General features: G+C 37.4%; 1 protein-coding gene across 1 annotated transcript in view; it reads right to left on the reverse strand.

Annotated features, from left to right (window-relative positions):
* Positions 1-16,642, reverse strand: part of LOC114070200 (proteasome adapter and scaffold protein ECM29-like) — a 78,840-nt gene that overhangs the window by 54,084 nt on the left and 8,114 nt on the right. The window contains 13 exon segments of the mRNA XM_027907447.1: positions 1,331-1,422; positions 1,957-2,188; positions 2,919-2,999; positions 5,145-5,268; positions 6,331-6,434; positions 7,562-7,684; positions 7,786-7,852; positions 8,406-8,455; positions 9,512-9,590; positions 9,854-9,939; positions 10,105-10,224; positions 10,483-10,564; positions 11,601-11,774. Coding sequence (XP_027763248.1) covers positions 1,331-1,422; positions 1,957-2,188; positions 2,919-2,999; positions 5,145-5,268; positions 6,331-6,434; positions 7,562-7,684; positions 7,786-7,852; positions 8,406-8,455; positions 9,512-9,590; positions 9,854-9,939; positions 10,105-10,224; positions 10,483-10,564; positions 11,601-11,774 — 1,414 coding nt within the window.

Below are 16,642 nucleotides of genomic sequence, written 5' to 3' on the forward strand. Positions count from 1 at the left end.
AAAAAAAAAAAAAAAAAAAAAAAAAGGCCAAGAAATCACAGTTCTCAATGCTAAATTATCCACTTTGGAGATGAGATCCTGTATCATCTAAGTAAATTGTTAAAAAGTTGACTTTTGAAAGCTTTGGGTCATTTCTTACAATAATCTTACCTCTGCCAGTAATTTGATGCATAATGCAACAGACTCCCATGAAAAATTCATACCCAAATCTTTGAATGGTTTGGGCCACCACAAAGAAAGAAAAATGAGCCAAGCAAGTAAACAAGAAATTACCTCTGTCAGCCTCATGAAACATAACACTAACTTCATCTCCAAGCTTGCATGAGATCACAAAGTTGATTTCTAACAAACTCCTGAACCTTGGCAAGGTTCCTTTCCCTTGGCAAGGCAAAAAACATAAAAAGGATAATTTACAACAGTGTTTCTGAAACTAGATATTATCAGTAACCACCCCTAGAAGCCTAATTTTGCAAATGGACACTAGGTCAAAGAAAAAAGAAGGCTTTTCTAAAAATGATGAGGAATACTGAAAAGGAGAATGTTTTTAAGTACTCTCCTTTGCAGTTCATACCTGCATGTAAATGAGACGTGATAAACCGCACACAGTGCAATGTAGCACAGATATTATCAGGAGAAACTACTCGAACACACTCTATATTTTTTAACCTGTAAGTATTTGTTTCTGCCAGATTCCCCCAATGAAAGGAAAGGCAACCTGCAAGAGCTTCAAAAATACTGGATACTTGAAGCAAATTCATGAAAAAGCACAAAGTTATCTGAAAAAAGAATCTAGGGAAAGCAGAATTCTCTTTGCCTTATTCCCAAGTAGGCTCCAGTTTATGGGGTTTTTTTGTTTGTTTTGGTTGAGGCTAATAAATAAAAAAACTCCAAAGAAAGGCCTCTAAAGCAATTAGGGATCAAATTAATCTCATTTTCTGAGAAGTCACTCACATCTTCCCATTAAAACATTCCATTGTTAATTTCTTCAAAAATGTGCAGAATTTTGTTTTCAGTTGTCTTTTGCAGAGAAAAAACTGGCTGACTATGCCAACAGGACTGATAACATAGATTACCCAGATCAGTGAACAAGGTCAAGGAACAAAATCAGTAACACCAAAGAACGAAATAATTTAAAAGTAATTTTCCCCCTCCTGGTATGTATAACATCTCATGAGGTGCTGACTGTAAGTATAAATACCGGACTTCAGATTAAGTGCATACTTGGAAATAATATTCTGTTTCACCATGAGACCTATGCCAGACTTTTATAATGCCAAATCCCATCCAACCAAAACAAAAGAAAAAAAAAAGGGGGGGGGGTTCAGTATACCTTTATCCAATCCATTTTGTCTGCAAATCTGGTGGCTAGTTTTTCTGGATACACTGAAACAACTTCTAGAAGACAATACATGACTGGCAAACCTAAGCAGCAATTAAAGAATCATGTTATTAAACAACTCCAGTATGTAAAACAATCTAACAGTCAGTGGTAAAAAGAAGTTAAGTATCAGGCATTTCAAAGCATTCATTTGCAATTCACTAAGGATAACAAACAATACAGAATAATAGGGTACAGTATTTCTTAGAAATATTAGGGAAGCCAATAAAAGCAAACACTCTGGTAGCAATTTGTTCTAAACACATTCAAGTGTTTTAGACTCCACTGGCAGATAGACTATTATCAGAGTGAGGAAGACAGCATTCACTGGTAAGGAAGCTGTTACAGACAATGGTTTCACAATTTTACACTATTATGTCAAATGATGCTGCAATTTTACCACCCTGCTTTCTCCCACCTACATAACAGCATAGAAGAAAACAAGCTTAAAGTAAAAAGTATATAGTCCATGCTGCAAGTCTGTAACAGGTGTAGCCAAGTTCAAAGCACTAGGCAACTCATTTCTAGTAAGGGAAGACATTTTTTTCTTCAGGATGCTGCTACACACGGCTTCTTACCTCCAACACCAGCTAAGAGCTGCTGAAGAAGGCCAATATATATATGTACAGGGTTGGTTTCTGCACTTTTTGAAGAGGACGAGGAGGAAAATAAAGTTATGTGGTTGCCAGACATGAGGTTTCTTATGTAACGTCCAATGGTTGGAGCATGATCTTGCATATCTGCCAAGCTCTGTGAGGTTGGCACCACACCAGCACTATGAGCAAGACACATCCGCAGATACAGAACTATCTAAGTAGAGGAGATAAAAACACAGGATACTGAGTGCATGAGTGCTTGAAAAACCAGAGAGGAGAAAAAAGAGCAGGGAATATGCTATATTAAATGTAACCAAAACTAGACAGTTTCTTCTTTAACCAAATCTAGACAGAAGAGTCAGTGTAGACACAAGAACAAATATAAAGTGTAACACATCTCAGGGCCAGTTTCTGCGATACACCTCTGTAAGCAGGCATCCCTACGGTGCCTGCATCACTCTCTAAAGATATGCAGACTTTTGGTTTATCATCAGCTGATGCAACCTCCTTGCAAGCAGTTCAGCCTGTACCCTATACCAATTTGGTAAATGTAAGGCAACACACTGCTAATACAGATCTTGCTTCCCATCTGACTTTGTGTCTACAGGTCTCTGAAGTCTGGCAATCTGTTATGAAAAGAACAGCCTCAAGGAGCATAACAGGAGTTCTGCACAGGACTTCCAGTTTCTTCCTCTGACATGCTCCTACATTACATATGCTGCAGAAAGCAGTGGAGCAACCCTCTCAGAAACATTCCTCCCAATCCCCCCTGAAAATCCTGTTCAGACTGCCATTTAAAGATGAAGGATGGAGAGTTAACTCCAATATCTGTTTAAAAGAATTTTAAAATGTAGGTGACTTATTATAGCTATTAGCTTCTTGCAGTATTTCCTAAATGAATAATAATGGTACGCATATCTAAGGAAGTAAATTCAGACAGTTACCTCTCCAAATGTGGCAGGATTAAAAGGCAACGCTGCAGTTCCAGTCATATATTTAGCAGGGGTTTTCATTCGGTGAGAGGTCTAAACAACAGAGTATATTAAGAGTGGAACATTCAGACCAATAACGGCAGAGATGTTGGAAAGGTCAATGAAATTTTGCTGATCTGTGTTAATCCTCCACTTAGCAACTAATAAATGTACAACAGCTCTGTAACAAGAAGGGCACAGTGCACTTGGATATGGTACAGTTCAAGTCGATCTACTTTGCTATCAACTTAGAATGTGGAAACTGAATTCATGAGACGGAATGGAAGGGGAAGCTGGAAGAGTAAAATGGTCTTTCTTCCCTTTAGGGAAAAAAGAAGTGCTTTAGAATTTAAAAACAAAATACCTCAAACTTTCAAACTCTGAAGTGTCCCACTGACAGGCAGCCAGGAAGCTTTGAGAGGGCAGCTCTGCCTGGAGAGGCTGCAGAGCAGCCAGACTTTCCCAGTAGTGTGAGGTGGGTGCTCTGTGCTGCACCAGCCAAACCCAGGGAGTCTCTCAGACTCTGCAGGTGGAAGGTTGCTGCCGCAAGTGAGTAAATTCTTTCCATGTAAATGTTAGCTATGACAACCAGGAATATTCTATAAGAAAAACATCCGAACAGGAGGCTTCCAGTGAAACCCACTGCAAATGTTGCAGAAAAGCATCTACATATTAAATATTTATTTATATATGCACATCAATGCAGGGTTTGATTCAGCTAGGCAGCCTTGCATGTGAATGAACACACAATTGCAGATGTCAACAGACCCTCACTTGTCTGAGATATTTTGCTGCACTGTAATTTCAGGGACATCCAGAATCATTACGGAAAACCTGAATTAGTGAACAGAAGGTGATTCCCTTGAAGAATGGGTAAGGATCGTGTTAATTCATGCAGGAAAGCCATTTTGCATCTCAGCCAGCTATGCCAAGCAATGCATATGGAAGTCTCAAACATCTCTTAACACTCACAGATTATTGATAATGTGTGAAAATTCGCATTTAGAGATAACTAATCAGACTAATGCATCTCCTAGACTAATGCATCTCCTGGATTTTGAAGTACACCTTCAGGAATGTAGGGGAGATCTGAAAAGTGCTCAAAAATTCTTCTTGATGTTTCCTCATGAGTGAGGGAATCTTGCTTTTCTCAGCAGTGATTAAACTACACTGATCCATAGTTATTAAGTGACATTACAGATGTTAAGGAAAATTTTAAAATTATCTACAAAGGGACAGGCACTAAAACTCAATCTTGGTTTCTTAACTTTTAAATACATATTTAAATAACCATACATAAAAATAAATATGTGTTTATTTAAATATATATTTTAAAAATACATATTTATTCATAATATAAAGGTATTTATATTATAAAATTATTATAAACAGTACTATAAATATTATGTATATAATATATAAATACTATTATAATATAATATTTAAATACATATTTCAATAACCAGTTAAATAACCATTAAAAAAAACCTGCTAATGACTCTCCACATCTTTACACTTTACAAACCCGCAGCAGCAACTCTACACGGAAGTGTGTAACACAGAATACATTTCAACACTTCTCTAGACGAACTCCCATTGCAAACAGTGAGGATAGAGTGGCACAGTTTTTGGCACATCACTCCACTAAACTCTTGAAAAGCTACTCACGTGGCCCTTATGCCCATAAATTGCAGTGAAGATGAAAAATTAGGTCTAAAATTAAGTCAACAAATCAGACTTTTTTACTTGTTCCAGTATCTCCTTTATGGCACAGAATCTTTTTTCTGTTTTATGCACATTATTTTTCTCTGGGTCAAAAAGAAAATGGTCCTCCTGTGCCTTTACAACACATTTGTGAGCAAGCCCTATTTGTGAAATATGCCGGATTATCAGCCTTGAATTCTGGACTGCCCGTTCCACACATCATTTGCACAAATTCAACAAAGTAAAATACTCCCTTTGCTCAAGGTTCTGCTTCATTACTTAACACTTGGATCTCTTGCAATTACTGCCAGCAGAAATTAATGAGTGTTAATCTTGGCAATGCAATGGTTAATCATGTGTGGTCCTCTCTGTGATTTTCGCTAACTTTGTTCCTTGAGGCAGGTGAGGGAGACAGACACAGGGAAAAGACCACACTTATCACATGCCTGAGCATCAGGTATGTATTTGTAATTTATTGAGACAGAAGCATCATACCTTGTCTTGAATGTAAAGGACAATTTCAGGGAAGGAAGGCAGCTGCTTCCCAGAACTCTCCTTTTCATTTTTTCCAGAAAATGTTCTCAGTACCCACTGGGCTTCTCCATGTACCTCCTCCCGTCTTTCATAAGAAAAGATGAAAACCAGACATTATTTGGATAGAACAAATGGCCTCTAATGATCAGTAAGGTATGTTGGGAAGCTGGGGGAGAGAGAACAGTTTTTAAATGAGATGTGAGAGGTTTTTTTGAAAAGAAGGAGAAAAAAATCTTGCATTAGAACTTTTAATGATTTGTTTTCTTTAGAGAGGGGAAAGAAAAAAAGAATAGTAATGAATGCCCTCTGCAAAACCATCTGTTTGAGCTCATTCTGCTGCTCTTACATCCTTCTACAGTTCATAAGCAGTTCTTGGTTCCCACATCTTTGTCTTCCTATCTGCTACTCCTAATCACTTCCTATAGTCAAGCTTCAGCTAATACCTACCAGGTTTATCATAATCTCCTTAACAGCATCTAACTATTCCTGAAACAGTGCTGACACTGCAGTGACAGAGCTGTTTGTTGCAATTGATCCATTTAGCTTTCCTTATTTACGTAATAGCTACTTACATCAAAAATTGAGCAATTAAAGTAAGTAGGAAAAATCCCCATCACTTACACTGCGGCAACAGAAAACTGCAAATGAAATGATTAGTGTAATTTAACAAGTCACCTACACCTCAGCAGAGTGCGGCAACTCTCACAAGTGCATGCTCTTGACTCTACAAATACCAGCTAAAAATAGATTGATAAAATTTTCCAGGAAAAAATAATTCCTACCCACTGCAAAACTGACTTCAGTTAGTGCATTTCTACTTTGCAATTGCAACTGATCATTAAACATGAAGTGCTCTAGTGACAGCACTTCATCTGAAACAAGAAAAACAATCCAAAGCAAAGGCTATCACAGAGCACAGTAACAGTTCTCCACAGAACTGCCAAGAATGTCCCTGTGCACACGGTGATTTCTGAACTACCATATTTGATCTTCTGTAAGTTATTTATGTGCAGACTTACATACGCATATAGAGGCATTCATATTTAATCCAAATATATACTGGATGCAAATATATGTGTGCATGAGCGCACACACACACACACACATATATATATATGAACATAACTTGTAGAGGAAAATAACTTACGGGTCTCCTGCAGCTAACAGAAGCAGGTATCTGGAAGGGATATGATCTGGAGGGAACACTGTGCTAGCAAATTTCACAGACACTTGATGTACTTGAACTTCAGGCTTAAAGGGAAAAGACACAGACATATGGTTGAGTTTTAAATGACAGCACTAATGACTTACACTCACCACTTTTATGTCATTAGTCGACTGTTTTGTCCTTTGGTACCAACATGACTCAAAGAGTTTAGACATTTTGAGACACTGTTCGTGCTAACTCTTCATATGGCAGGAGGTGGGGAAAAGCTTCTCATATACATACAAGTGGGGAGTGAAATGTTTCATTAAATACAGGCACATTTTGGGGAATCGTAAATCAGGGTTATGACTCTCTTGGACAACTGAACTGTTACAATCCAGGTAATTTTGAAATTAATATAACATACATCATCTATTCACAGAAAAAGCTTTGCTTTGGAGCAGCACAGCCAGAGGTAGAAAAGAAACATGAGCCTAGGGTGGTCATTCTGTCTACAAGGTCTGTACTCTCTAAAGAGAGTCTCCAAAATCTGTTGCCTGGAGATCAAGATCCCTTGAGCAAAAGAGGCAAGAGTCAACAGCAAGAAAACAGTTTCTTACACAAGAAATACATATACCTCCTGAGTATATATACCCACACAAACACAGAGTATACAAAAAACACTTTCTGAAAATTCAGACCTCTGGGGTATTGTGAACACAAAGAAGGTACTCAGTAAAGTAAGAGAGTCAGTCAAGTGTGGTTTACTCTAGCCTGGTGTCTTAAGACTGAATTCTTGGGGAAGTTCCCAGGAGCCTTGTGTCAGAAATCACATAGCCCACTGAAATCCCACTTAGTGAATGATCTCTTCTACCAAACTCTTGCTGTCTCAAAGCATTTCAGAAGACATTGTCCTTGAAGAATCTACTTCTAAGAAGTTGCCTTACAAGGAGACTAGGAGAAACATACAGTGCAATTGCAATGGATTTGTTTGTTTGCTAAATAGAACTCAAATAGAGAACTGCACTGTCACCTTCCTTTCAGCCACTGAGTCATATTAAAAATATTTTATTTGAGCATACACACTCCCTCCTTCTCCTAGACAGGCCAATACACTCAGCAAGAAAAGGGAGACTTATTCCAAAAGTATCTAACATAAGTGTCAGGAAACAGGAAAACAAATAATAGTTTTTTTTTTTCAGGTATGCAATTTTGACTCCACTGAAAATACCTTTATTAAATAAGAAGCTACAAGAGTTTCCATTAGGGTACACTGAGCTCCTTCCAAGTTACTGTATGCTCCAACCATCATAGACAACGCCTCCTGAATGGCAAGTCTAGTATCATCATCTTCCTGCAGCACAAAACCAAGAGTTTTCACTTTACAGAGTGGCAAGAATTAAGCAAAACTAGCAAAAAACATTAATGATTCTGCAAAGCCCCACCAGTACCCACCTTGCACAAAGCTTCAAAAAACTGCTGTACCAGTGCTATATCCTTGGTAAACAGCTGAGGCATTTGGCTGAAACAAGATATTTTAATTCATGAAGCTTTTGGTTCTTTCAATTGAAATCCTTCACATTTGGTCTTTCCCTTATCCCCCATTACAATGGCCAAACAATTAGAGTTAGCACAGAGAGTTTGCCTTAGCCATACCCACCATAAAACAGCACACTCTCCCTCCCTTAACACTGTTTGGAAAGCAAAACATTCTACGGGTAATCACTTAGATCACTATGACACATGACACTGAACATGACACTTGTCCAGCTTCATGCCCTCTGGTCTTCGCTGTATATTTCTTAAATTTATGTTTCTGGCAATCCCAAAAGTGAAACTATTTCTTAAATTCTGTTCATAATTCATGAGCTGCCATTAATCACTGCTAGAGAAACTATCAACTAAAACATATTTGTTTTTACATCTCTGGAGATGTCACAAGAAGAATGCTTTTCTCTGCACCATGTACTCAGCTGCAAAACTGGCAGGTGGCATAAAGCTTGCTGCTGATAAATTAACTGATTACTTTGGAAAAATTATTCAATGTACCATTGCTTAAATGGTGCTTCAGTTACCTGGACAGTTTTCCAGCCGCTGAATATGCCATTGACAGCAGTTTCGAATCCTTGAATGATAAAATAAATAAAATTCAGCAAAACCTTAGAAATACATGGCGGCATATTTTTTATAATTAAACATTAACTTTAAAGCCTGCCTACAAACTGCTCAAACAGTCTTTCATGGAAAAACAATCCTGAAACATAAAATATTCCTATCCAAGAATAAAAGTATTCTATAGGAACAGAGGAAGTACACTTTTCTCCAAGAAACAGAACTGCAAATAGTGACAAAATGTAAATGTCCCTTTTGGTGTCACCTAATCACATTTTATTTCAAGAGCGACAGATAAGGAGTAGCAGAGGGACAGAAACCTTCCACCAGACCTAAACAGCAGCTGTAAACAAAAGCAGCTGTTTGCACAATGGATCCTGCAGCACATTTATATATGGGTTTACTATCTCCTGAACACTCCTTTTTCATGCCCTTCCCCATGGCATGGGCGACCCATGCATTCAAGCACCAACTCAGGCCAGAAGGTCACATTCAACAGTTCAAATGAAGCAGCAAGAGGTTCAAAGCTGCAGAAAGGGTTATCTGCAACATCAGCCCTTTGTAAGGTACATGTAGGGGTATTGTGTGGAATTTGCCTTCTGATATTGCACTGGAAACACCTCACCAGACCAGACTGGCATTTGCAGTTCTGTTTGTTAACATCCTTCCCATCGCAATACCATCTCTGGACAGATAGGATGGAAAGTATTACAAGCAGGTTGCTTATCACAACAGGATGGACACCCAGAGCTGAGGTCCCTGTGTGCTCCAGAGTAACAGCAGCAATATACTACTCTGGTCTCACTCTTTAGAGTCCCAACACTATTATTTCCCGTGATTTTGCAAATGGTGCCCAAGCACCTATCTGTAGGTGTCAAACAAATAAAAGAGTTTTCCTCTACAGCCTTCTAAAATATTTGCTTCTCTTCCAACAAAAATTCTTAAAAGGGATCCTTTCACAGCTATCCCAGGCAAACACCACAAAAAGATTCATCAGTTTCCATCATAAAGGTATTTGTCTTTTCATAAAATTATCTGAATAATTACAGTAAAGAACCTTTCATCTTACCTCTTTGTATTCATTGATCAGCTTTGTAAGTCCATTTAAAAGCATTGGGCCTAATGGCTTTATTTTACTCTCTGGACAACTGCAATTAAAAACATCAACAAACAAAAGATTATCTTTTGCACCCCTTAAAAGTATCTTCTCTAGTGTCACTTTTTCTCAACTGAAAAAGCTGAGAAATTACATCTTACTGTGTGCAAGGACAGATATGAACTACCAGGATTAATCAAAAAAACCATTACTTCCTACGAGTTTTAGTATTTCTTGGTTCAGTTACATATTTATTAAACAGAGTGGTTTCTGGGCAAATAGCTAGAAAAACACTGTGCTCTCTGAATTACTTACATGATACAAATATGATGCACAAACCGCAACGACAGACTTCTCAGTTTTGCATTTGTGTTTGCACCAAAGAGTCCATTGTAAACCACCTGACCAAATGGGAGGAGCAGATCAGAGAGTGTCTGGCTTCGTTTTCAAAGGTTTTCCAATTCCTGCTCTCCTCTAAACAGTAACAATTCTTCCTTTGTCTAGGTACTGGAGGAACTGTATTACCAAGCTCATTAGGAAAAGCATCTCTGGAACATAAACATTACCTGAATGTTATCTGGAAACATTTCTGCAGCTTGCCTGGATCGCAGAAGATGAGGAACTATTTTTAATTTAACATGGGTACTGACTGATTCTCGTTTCATTTCTGGTTTGAGAAGAGATCCCTGTCAGAAACAGAGATGAAATAGAGCATCTTTGGACAGCAGTACTTTTAAGTTAGCTTAATAACCTTCTACTGCAAATCAGAACACAGTGGGTCAGAGAAAAAAATTATTCAATAGCACAAATGTTCAGTGAAAGCAGAGATCAAAGGAAGTGATAGATTTAAGAAATAAATGTATATCTTCTTCAAATAAAATAAGGCAACTAAAATTACTTCTTCAGAAATTAAGAAGATATGCAACTCTGAAGGCAAATCTTACCTCCTTGGTTTTCAGTGGTATATCCCCAAGATACACTTTATACATTTTGTCGATGATAGCAAGATTATTCCAGTCAATTAAACTGAAGAAAAAAACCACATTGAACAACAACATGTTATGATTCTGATCTCTGATTGCTTCTCAAAATATATGTAGTTTACAGCATTTTGCATCATATTCACATTCCTCCCAAAGTTTAAACAGAACTGGTTTGATTTGTAACCACTCTTCCCACATATATATAATCATAAAGAATGTGAAGTGATTACACTTGCAATTTCTGACAACATATTATCAAATAATTTGTGAGAAATCTATGTGTTCCCTTCTCTCTCACTAAAATAAGACATACAGACCACTGTAATCTACCAACTGAATATAGAATGGTAAGCTATGAACTAGTATATATTTTTTATAAAACCCACTTAATATTACATATTAACGTGCATTTCATCCACACAGTTATTTTGTGTGACTTTAGGTTAAACAGTCCTACAGAAGCCACCTGCACATTTCAAAGACAGGCCTGTCTTGCTCCCTCGTCCTACATGAGCCAGCAACCCTCGCACGATCAGTGTCTCAACCAATAGTACCAACAGCCATTACTCTGGCCCCATGACGAGTTAAAGACAGAAGCATTGTCTTTAGATGATGAAAGGTGAACTGCAGCCAAGATGAAATTTTAATAATGCAGAGAACAGTAGCTGCCAACTTCCTAGACTATGATCCATTTCACAATTATTGTCTTTACACTCTTAATAAATTAAATGAAAATATACTTTTCTGAGAATCATTTACTAGGGTTTTATTGACCACTGAGAATCCACAGAGGGTAACGTGGAAACTACTGATATTCTCTACCATTTGGTAAGAAAGTGGTTCAAAAGCAATACTAAAAAAAAATATCAAAACCACATAGCTAAAGCTGTCAGTTCCAGAGCCAAGTGATGCTCCCAGGTGGTGAGCCAAACCATTTCCAGCCTGGTGTGAATCCATGGCAGCTTCACAGGTACACAGGGGACTGCAGCCTTCCTCCTTGCAGAGCACACCCTCTCTATAGCATTACATTCAATGCAGCTAGCTTAAGACACTGTCTTCTCCAAACATCCAGACCATACCTTTGTTTGCTCTTTAGCTCAAGGTCTGCTGCGGTGGCAACACTGTGTCTTGTATCACTGGAGGCTACAACCAGATGTATAACAGCTTCAAGCTCGGGCACTTGCTCAGCTTCAGTGAACTTCACTATTCCCAGCTTACACTGTTCAACACCAGGGAAAGTAAAGACAATATTACTGACAAGAAAAAAAAAATGGATGTTACAGTAACTGTAGCAGTTCAGATCTCTGAAATCGTGGTTCCTGCTTGCTAAGGTAAGTTCACATGCTCTTCCTCTTTTCAGCTGAGCAATCCTCTTGCCTCCCGTCAAAGCAGTCCCCTGCAGAAAATATCAGCATGACCATTAAGGATATGCTGTTACTCCACTGTCAAAAAGGCTTCATAAAGAGAAGAACCATCGCAATCTTTAGGAGGAAAACACAGGAGCAGGCTGCGGTCCTGGCTGATTCCTAGTCAGCTCTGAGAACTGCTGCCATCTTCCTCCTGTCTCACCATTCCAAAATTCCTTAAGGCATCATGAAAAGTCAAAAAATTCCCTCAGGGCAAATAAAGATCTGTCAGAATTAGTTACATATTTCCCTCTGGTCTTCCATTCCTCTATCTGTAACCATCCCTGTGTAATAGGTTAGTATGAGAATTTAGACAACTTGATTCCAATTAAACATTGATAAATTTATTAAGCAAGCGATGACAAAGCAAAGACAGTGCTGGGTGGCCTGGAGGCAAGTGCCTGCCGAGACACACCGTGAAATGAAGTCAGTCTCTCTTTATACATGTCCATTGTTATAAGTTACCAGCGATGGTTTAAGGAAATTGAGAAGACTAATGCAAAATAACAAGCCAATTTATTAGTAAGCGGTAGATGAACAATTACGGAGCGCCGGGGGCCGTTAGAACATAAGTTCTCACACAACTTGCCCGCCCCGACCTCTCAAGTTCCCCTTTTGAACCCTCTGGGTTCCCGTCTAGACATGCTCAGTACTTAGATTCTTATTCATACATAGTCCGGGGCATGTGCTCTTTGCACATGCTCAGTTGCAAAGTTTTTCCCATACATGTTCCTGGGCAGTGTTCCCAGCGTCGGTGGGCTGGGGGTTTCTTTGTGGGCCGGGGTCTTCGCGAGGAAGATTTCTCCTCTTCCTCCGTGTCCGGTAGATGACCCCAGCTTGGAACATGCGCATTTAATAGGTATTTTCCTCTCCTTCCAGGCTTATCACATTCCTAAATCACTTTTGACTCCTTGTTTAGGGGGAGCCTCTCAGTGTCTCCAGATTGTCGGCTTGAATGGTGTTATCAGGGTACTATAAATTACAGGGTCAGACTATCCCCCTTTCATTATCAACCTTGGGAACAAACGGCAGTTTGTTAACAGCATTTCACAGTTATGTGGGGAATGCATACTGCATACGAAGTTTAACTAAGCTTAAAAAAATCCCTTTAAAATATATATATGTAGCCTTAACAACTATGAGAGAAATACATATAGAAATCGCACATCCATAGCCTGAAGTGTTAGTAAGCTTAACAAAAACAATCTCTCTAAAATATATATAGTTTATCACGTCCATGGCTGTGAAGTACATGTTAAGTGCTGTCTCGAACTGGCTTTTCGGATGTAAATTTGCTTGAGGTCGGTGGTAGTCAAGTGGTCATAAAGGGTGCAGCTCTTATCAGTTGTTTATTGACCTTTGCTTGATTAGCAAGCTGTCTGTGAAACTTATCCTGTCTAATTACAACAAAAAAGTTTTCTGACTCCCTACATAAGATTTTAGGAACAAAGTTAACCCTTCTATTACATTTCCTCATTTTTTTATTTAATGGTAATAATTGTATTAAAAATACATGGTTTAAATATTAGTCTTAAAATTAATGAAATAAGGGGTTTTGTAGCAGTTGACAACAGAGTAATTAACTAAGGTACATAACTAAACATAGATTAGTATTAAAGGGTTGATGATTATTAGTTTGTTTTTGAAATGCTCACTTCTAAATTATTGGTGGAGACCTTGAGGAAGCATAATTAAGGCTCAATTTTTTTGTTGTTGTTTGGCTTTGTCCTTTTTATTTTACAGAGTGTTACTTTTAGTTCAGGTTTATTGAGAGGCTTGTTATATACTTATGTACCCACTGTAGTACGTCTCTGCCTCCCTTCGCCTAACTCCGGAGCACGGAGCAGCGAGGTATTTTGTAATCTTCTCGGCAGCAGCCGTAGTCTTCAGGGTTTATACGGCCTCTAAGTTCAAGATGTTTTAAAGGAAAAGAATACACTCCTAAATTATTACAGACAAAGTATTTCAATCATTATTGTTTGTGCTTTCTACTTCAAAGGGCAGAATAAAAAATTTCTTTAGGTGACATTTTATAAAGTGTTTCCACCAATAATTTTATAGGTGTATATACCTTATAGACATTTTCTATGTCCTTGGGATTAATAGTTAATATTATTATATTTTTTAATTATATTTAATACATTGACAAACTATTCATTCTGTATGATTTAAATGGGGATGTTTTAAACAGGGTATGCCTCAAGGTATTCTATGAAGCACACGAATATTAGTTTTTATTTTACAACAGTGGGGCAGATGGATATGGGTTCTTATTATTTTAAAGATTGCCCCTGATTCGAGAGGAATTTTGCATGGATGCTAAGGTATATATGGGTTATTTGTAAAGTACATGGAGAAGGTATTTGGAATCCTTTGTACAGCAGGGGGGATGTTTCCTTAGAATTTTGGAATGAATTGTTATTTATTCACCAGTCTTTTCCTTTTCAAGATTTAATTCCAGACTGTTCGTAGTTTTCTCCGTCCATAGTCCAATGGTCACTTGCGAGAAGTCCTTTCATTCGGGAGGCATGTGTCCATTTTTGCTTTGCAGTACGGGTCTGCAGTCTTTTGTTGTGTGCAGTTCCTGGAATGGATTCTCTCAACAAGGGGTTAAAGATGTTTCCTTCCCCATTCCCAGGGTTTATCTTATGCATCTTGAAATTTAAGGGTGCTGTTTGGACTAAAGTCTCCCTTTGCTTTCCTTATAATTCTGTCCCAGCCCCCTCCACTTTTACACTAAATTTTGATTAGGACATAGAAAGTACGAATAGTCCCAGGTTGTGAATATGCTAGTACACAGGAATTAATATAATCGGTTTCAGCCTCCACAGTTGAGGGCTAGCAGGAGACTTTAGTTCATAAACACAATTTTGCCCACCTGGGCTGTCACATCATATTTTTTTTTTTTCACTTCAACAACATGGGTTTTAGTATAAAACAAACATTAAAATTATTCTTTACTTTAAAGTTGCGTTTAGGAAGGAAAAAAAAAGAAAGCACCTCTCTCTCTCTCTTTCCCTTGTAATCCATAGAAATGAAACCTGACTCAGGGCAGATGCAGCTGCATCTGCCCTGCCAGGTAGTTTTCCTCAGAGTTTCCTCCAGGCTAGGAATTTCCAAAGAAATATGCCAAATAAGTTTATGGAAAAGAAATAAAAATAGAAATATATGTATTCATTATATAAATGTTAATATATATTTTTTATAAAGGGTATTTTAGTCAGTTTTTGAAGACGTGCACATTTTATATAGGGTAATATAAACAGATTTGCAGCAAATAGCCTGGAAGTCACTTCACAGGGTTAGTGAGAAGAAGAAACATTCTCCTAATGAAATTAGGGTAAATTAGTTGTGATGTAATTAACAGGTACTCAGTTCACACACATGATGTACACAAAGTCTCCTCCTTAGGTGGAAGGGAGAAGAAGCACAGGTGATACTAACACTGAAGTCTTTGTTAAAAGTATGGTTTTCAATACAGAATAAAATTACTTCCGTGTATATATTTTAAGATAATAAATAATTGGCATTATTTTAGATTTGTGAGAATATTTTAAAGGCAGAGACACATGTAATGAAAGCAATGTTATGTTATAATTTAATACATTTATACGAACTATGATTTTAATAACTTATGATATTAACAATGATTTTTGTTATAATTTCTTTAAAAATTAAGTTTTTGATAGTAAAATTATACAACATTTTCTTATGTTACACTGGCAAATATAACCACAGACTTATATCAGAGTTTCTAATTTCAATTCAGATCTTTAATAAAAGTATTAAGTAATCAATCAATTTGAAGTCCCATCTTCTTTTCCTAGCTCATTTGGAGAGAGGAAGCACCATCCCCCTTTCCTTCTGACTTTCCCTTATCAGTTTATTACATGCAATTCTTTCTTGTCTCTATGATTCCAACACTGTTCTAATATTTCCTTTTAGACTACAAAAGTAACTTCCCTCTTCCTAAACCATCAAAATTAAAGCTGCAGACCTTTTCTTTTATTACAGCAGACACTGTTTCTTTAGCTCTCTCTCCCCCTCTTTCCCCTCCCTCTTCTTTTCTCAGTTTTTAACACTGTGGTCTCAAATCTTGGTACGATTTTCGTTGTTAGATTTAAATTTGTTTTATGAGAAGCTTGGTAAATTTTCCCTTTTTGTTTCACTTACTTTGTATGTTTTTTTTTCCTAGTTTTATAATTTTGAGGAATTTTGATATTTATAATTTTCGTCCTGGGGTCTTAATTTAGTGTTATCAAGAGTTTGTTAGGATGTTTTAGCCTTAGGAATTAAATAATGAAGTTTTTGATACTCGTTATCTTTTTCAGTTTATTTAAATGATTTTCAGTTTCTTTGTGTCTTTTTGGACAATTTCTTTTAGATGACCTTTTTTTCTTGTAAAAAAATATTTTATTATTTGGACTTTGGGCCAATTTGCTGAGGCCTGTTCATGTATACTTTTTGGGCTTCTTTCAGTAAGTTTTTGAGGCCTCTGTTTTGTCATTCACTTGATTTTTGTAGTCCGTTTTGACCATGTTTTAGGTGTTTTGCCAATTTAGGGCTGAGTTACAGTTCCCACTGGGAGGGGTGTTGGATTGCATTTTCTCCTAGGTATATATATTAGGTTTTAAAATTTGGTTTAACTGTTTTGTTATTCCCAAGAGGTTTTCTAATAATAAAGTTCTGAGTTCTCTCGGGGTTGTCTACCTCGT

Source organism: Empidonax traillii, unplaced genomic scaffold, assembly GCF_003031625.1.
Source record: "Empidonax traillii isolate 1590-97213 ecotype Southwest subspecies unplaced genomic scaffold, ASM303162v1 scaffold1468:size105214, whole genome shotgun sequence".
NCBI classification, from domain to species: Eukaryota; Metazoa; Chordata; class Aves; order Passeriformes; family Tyrannidae; genus Empidonax; species Empidonax traillii.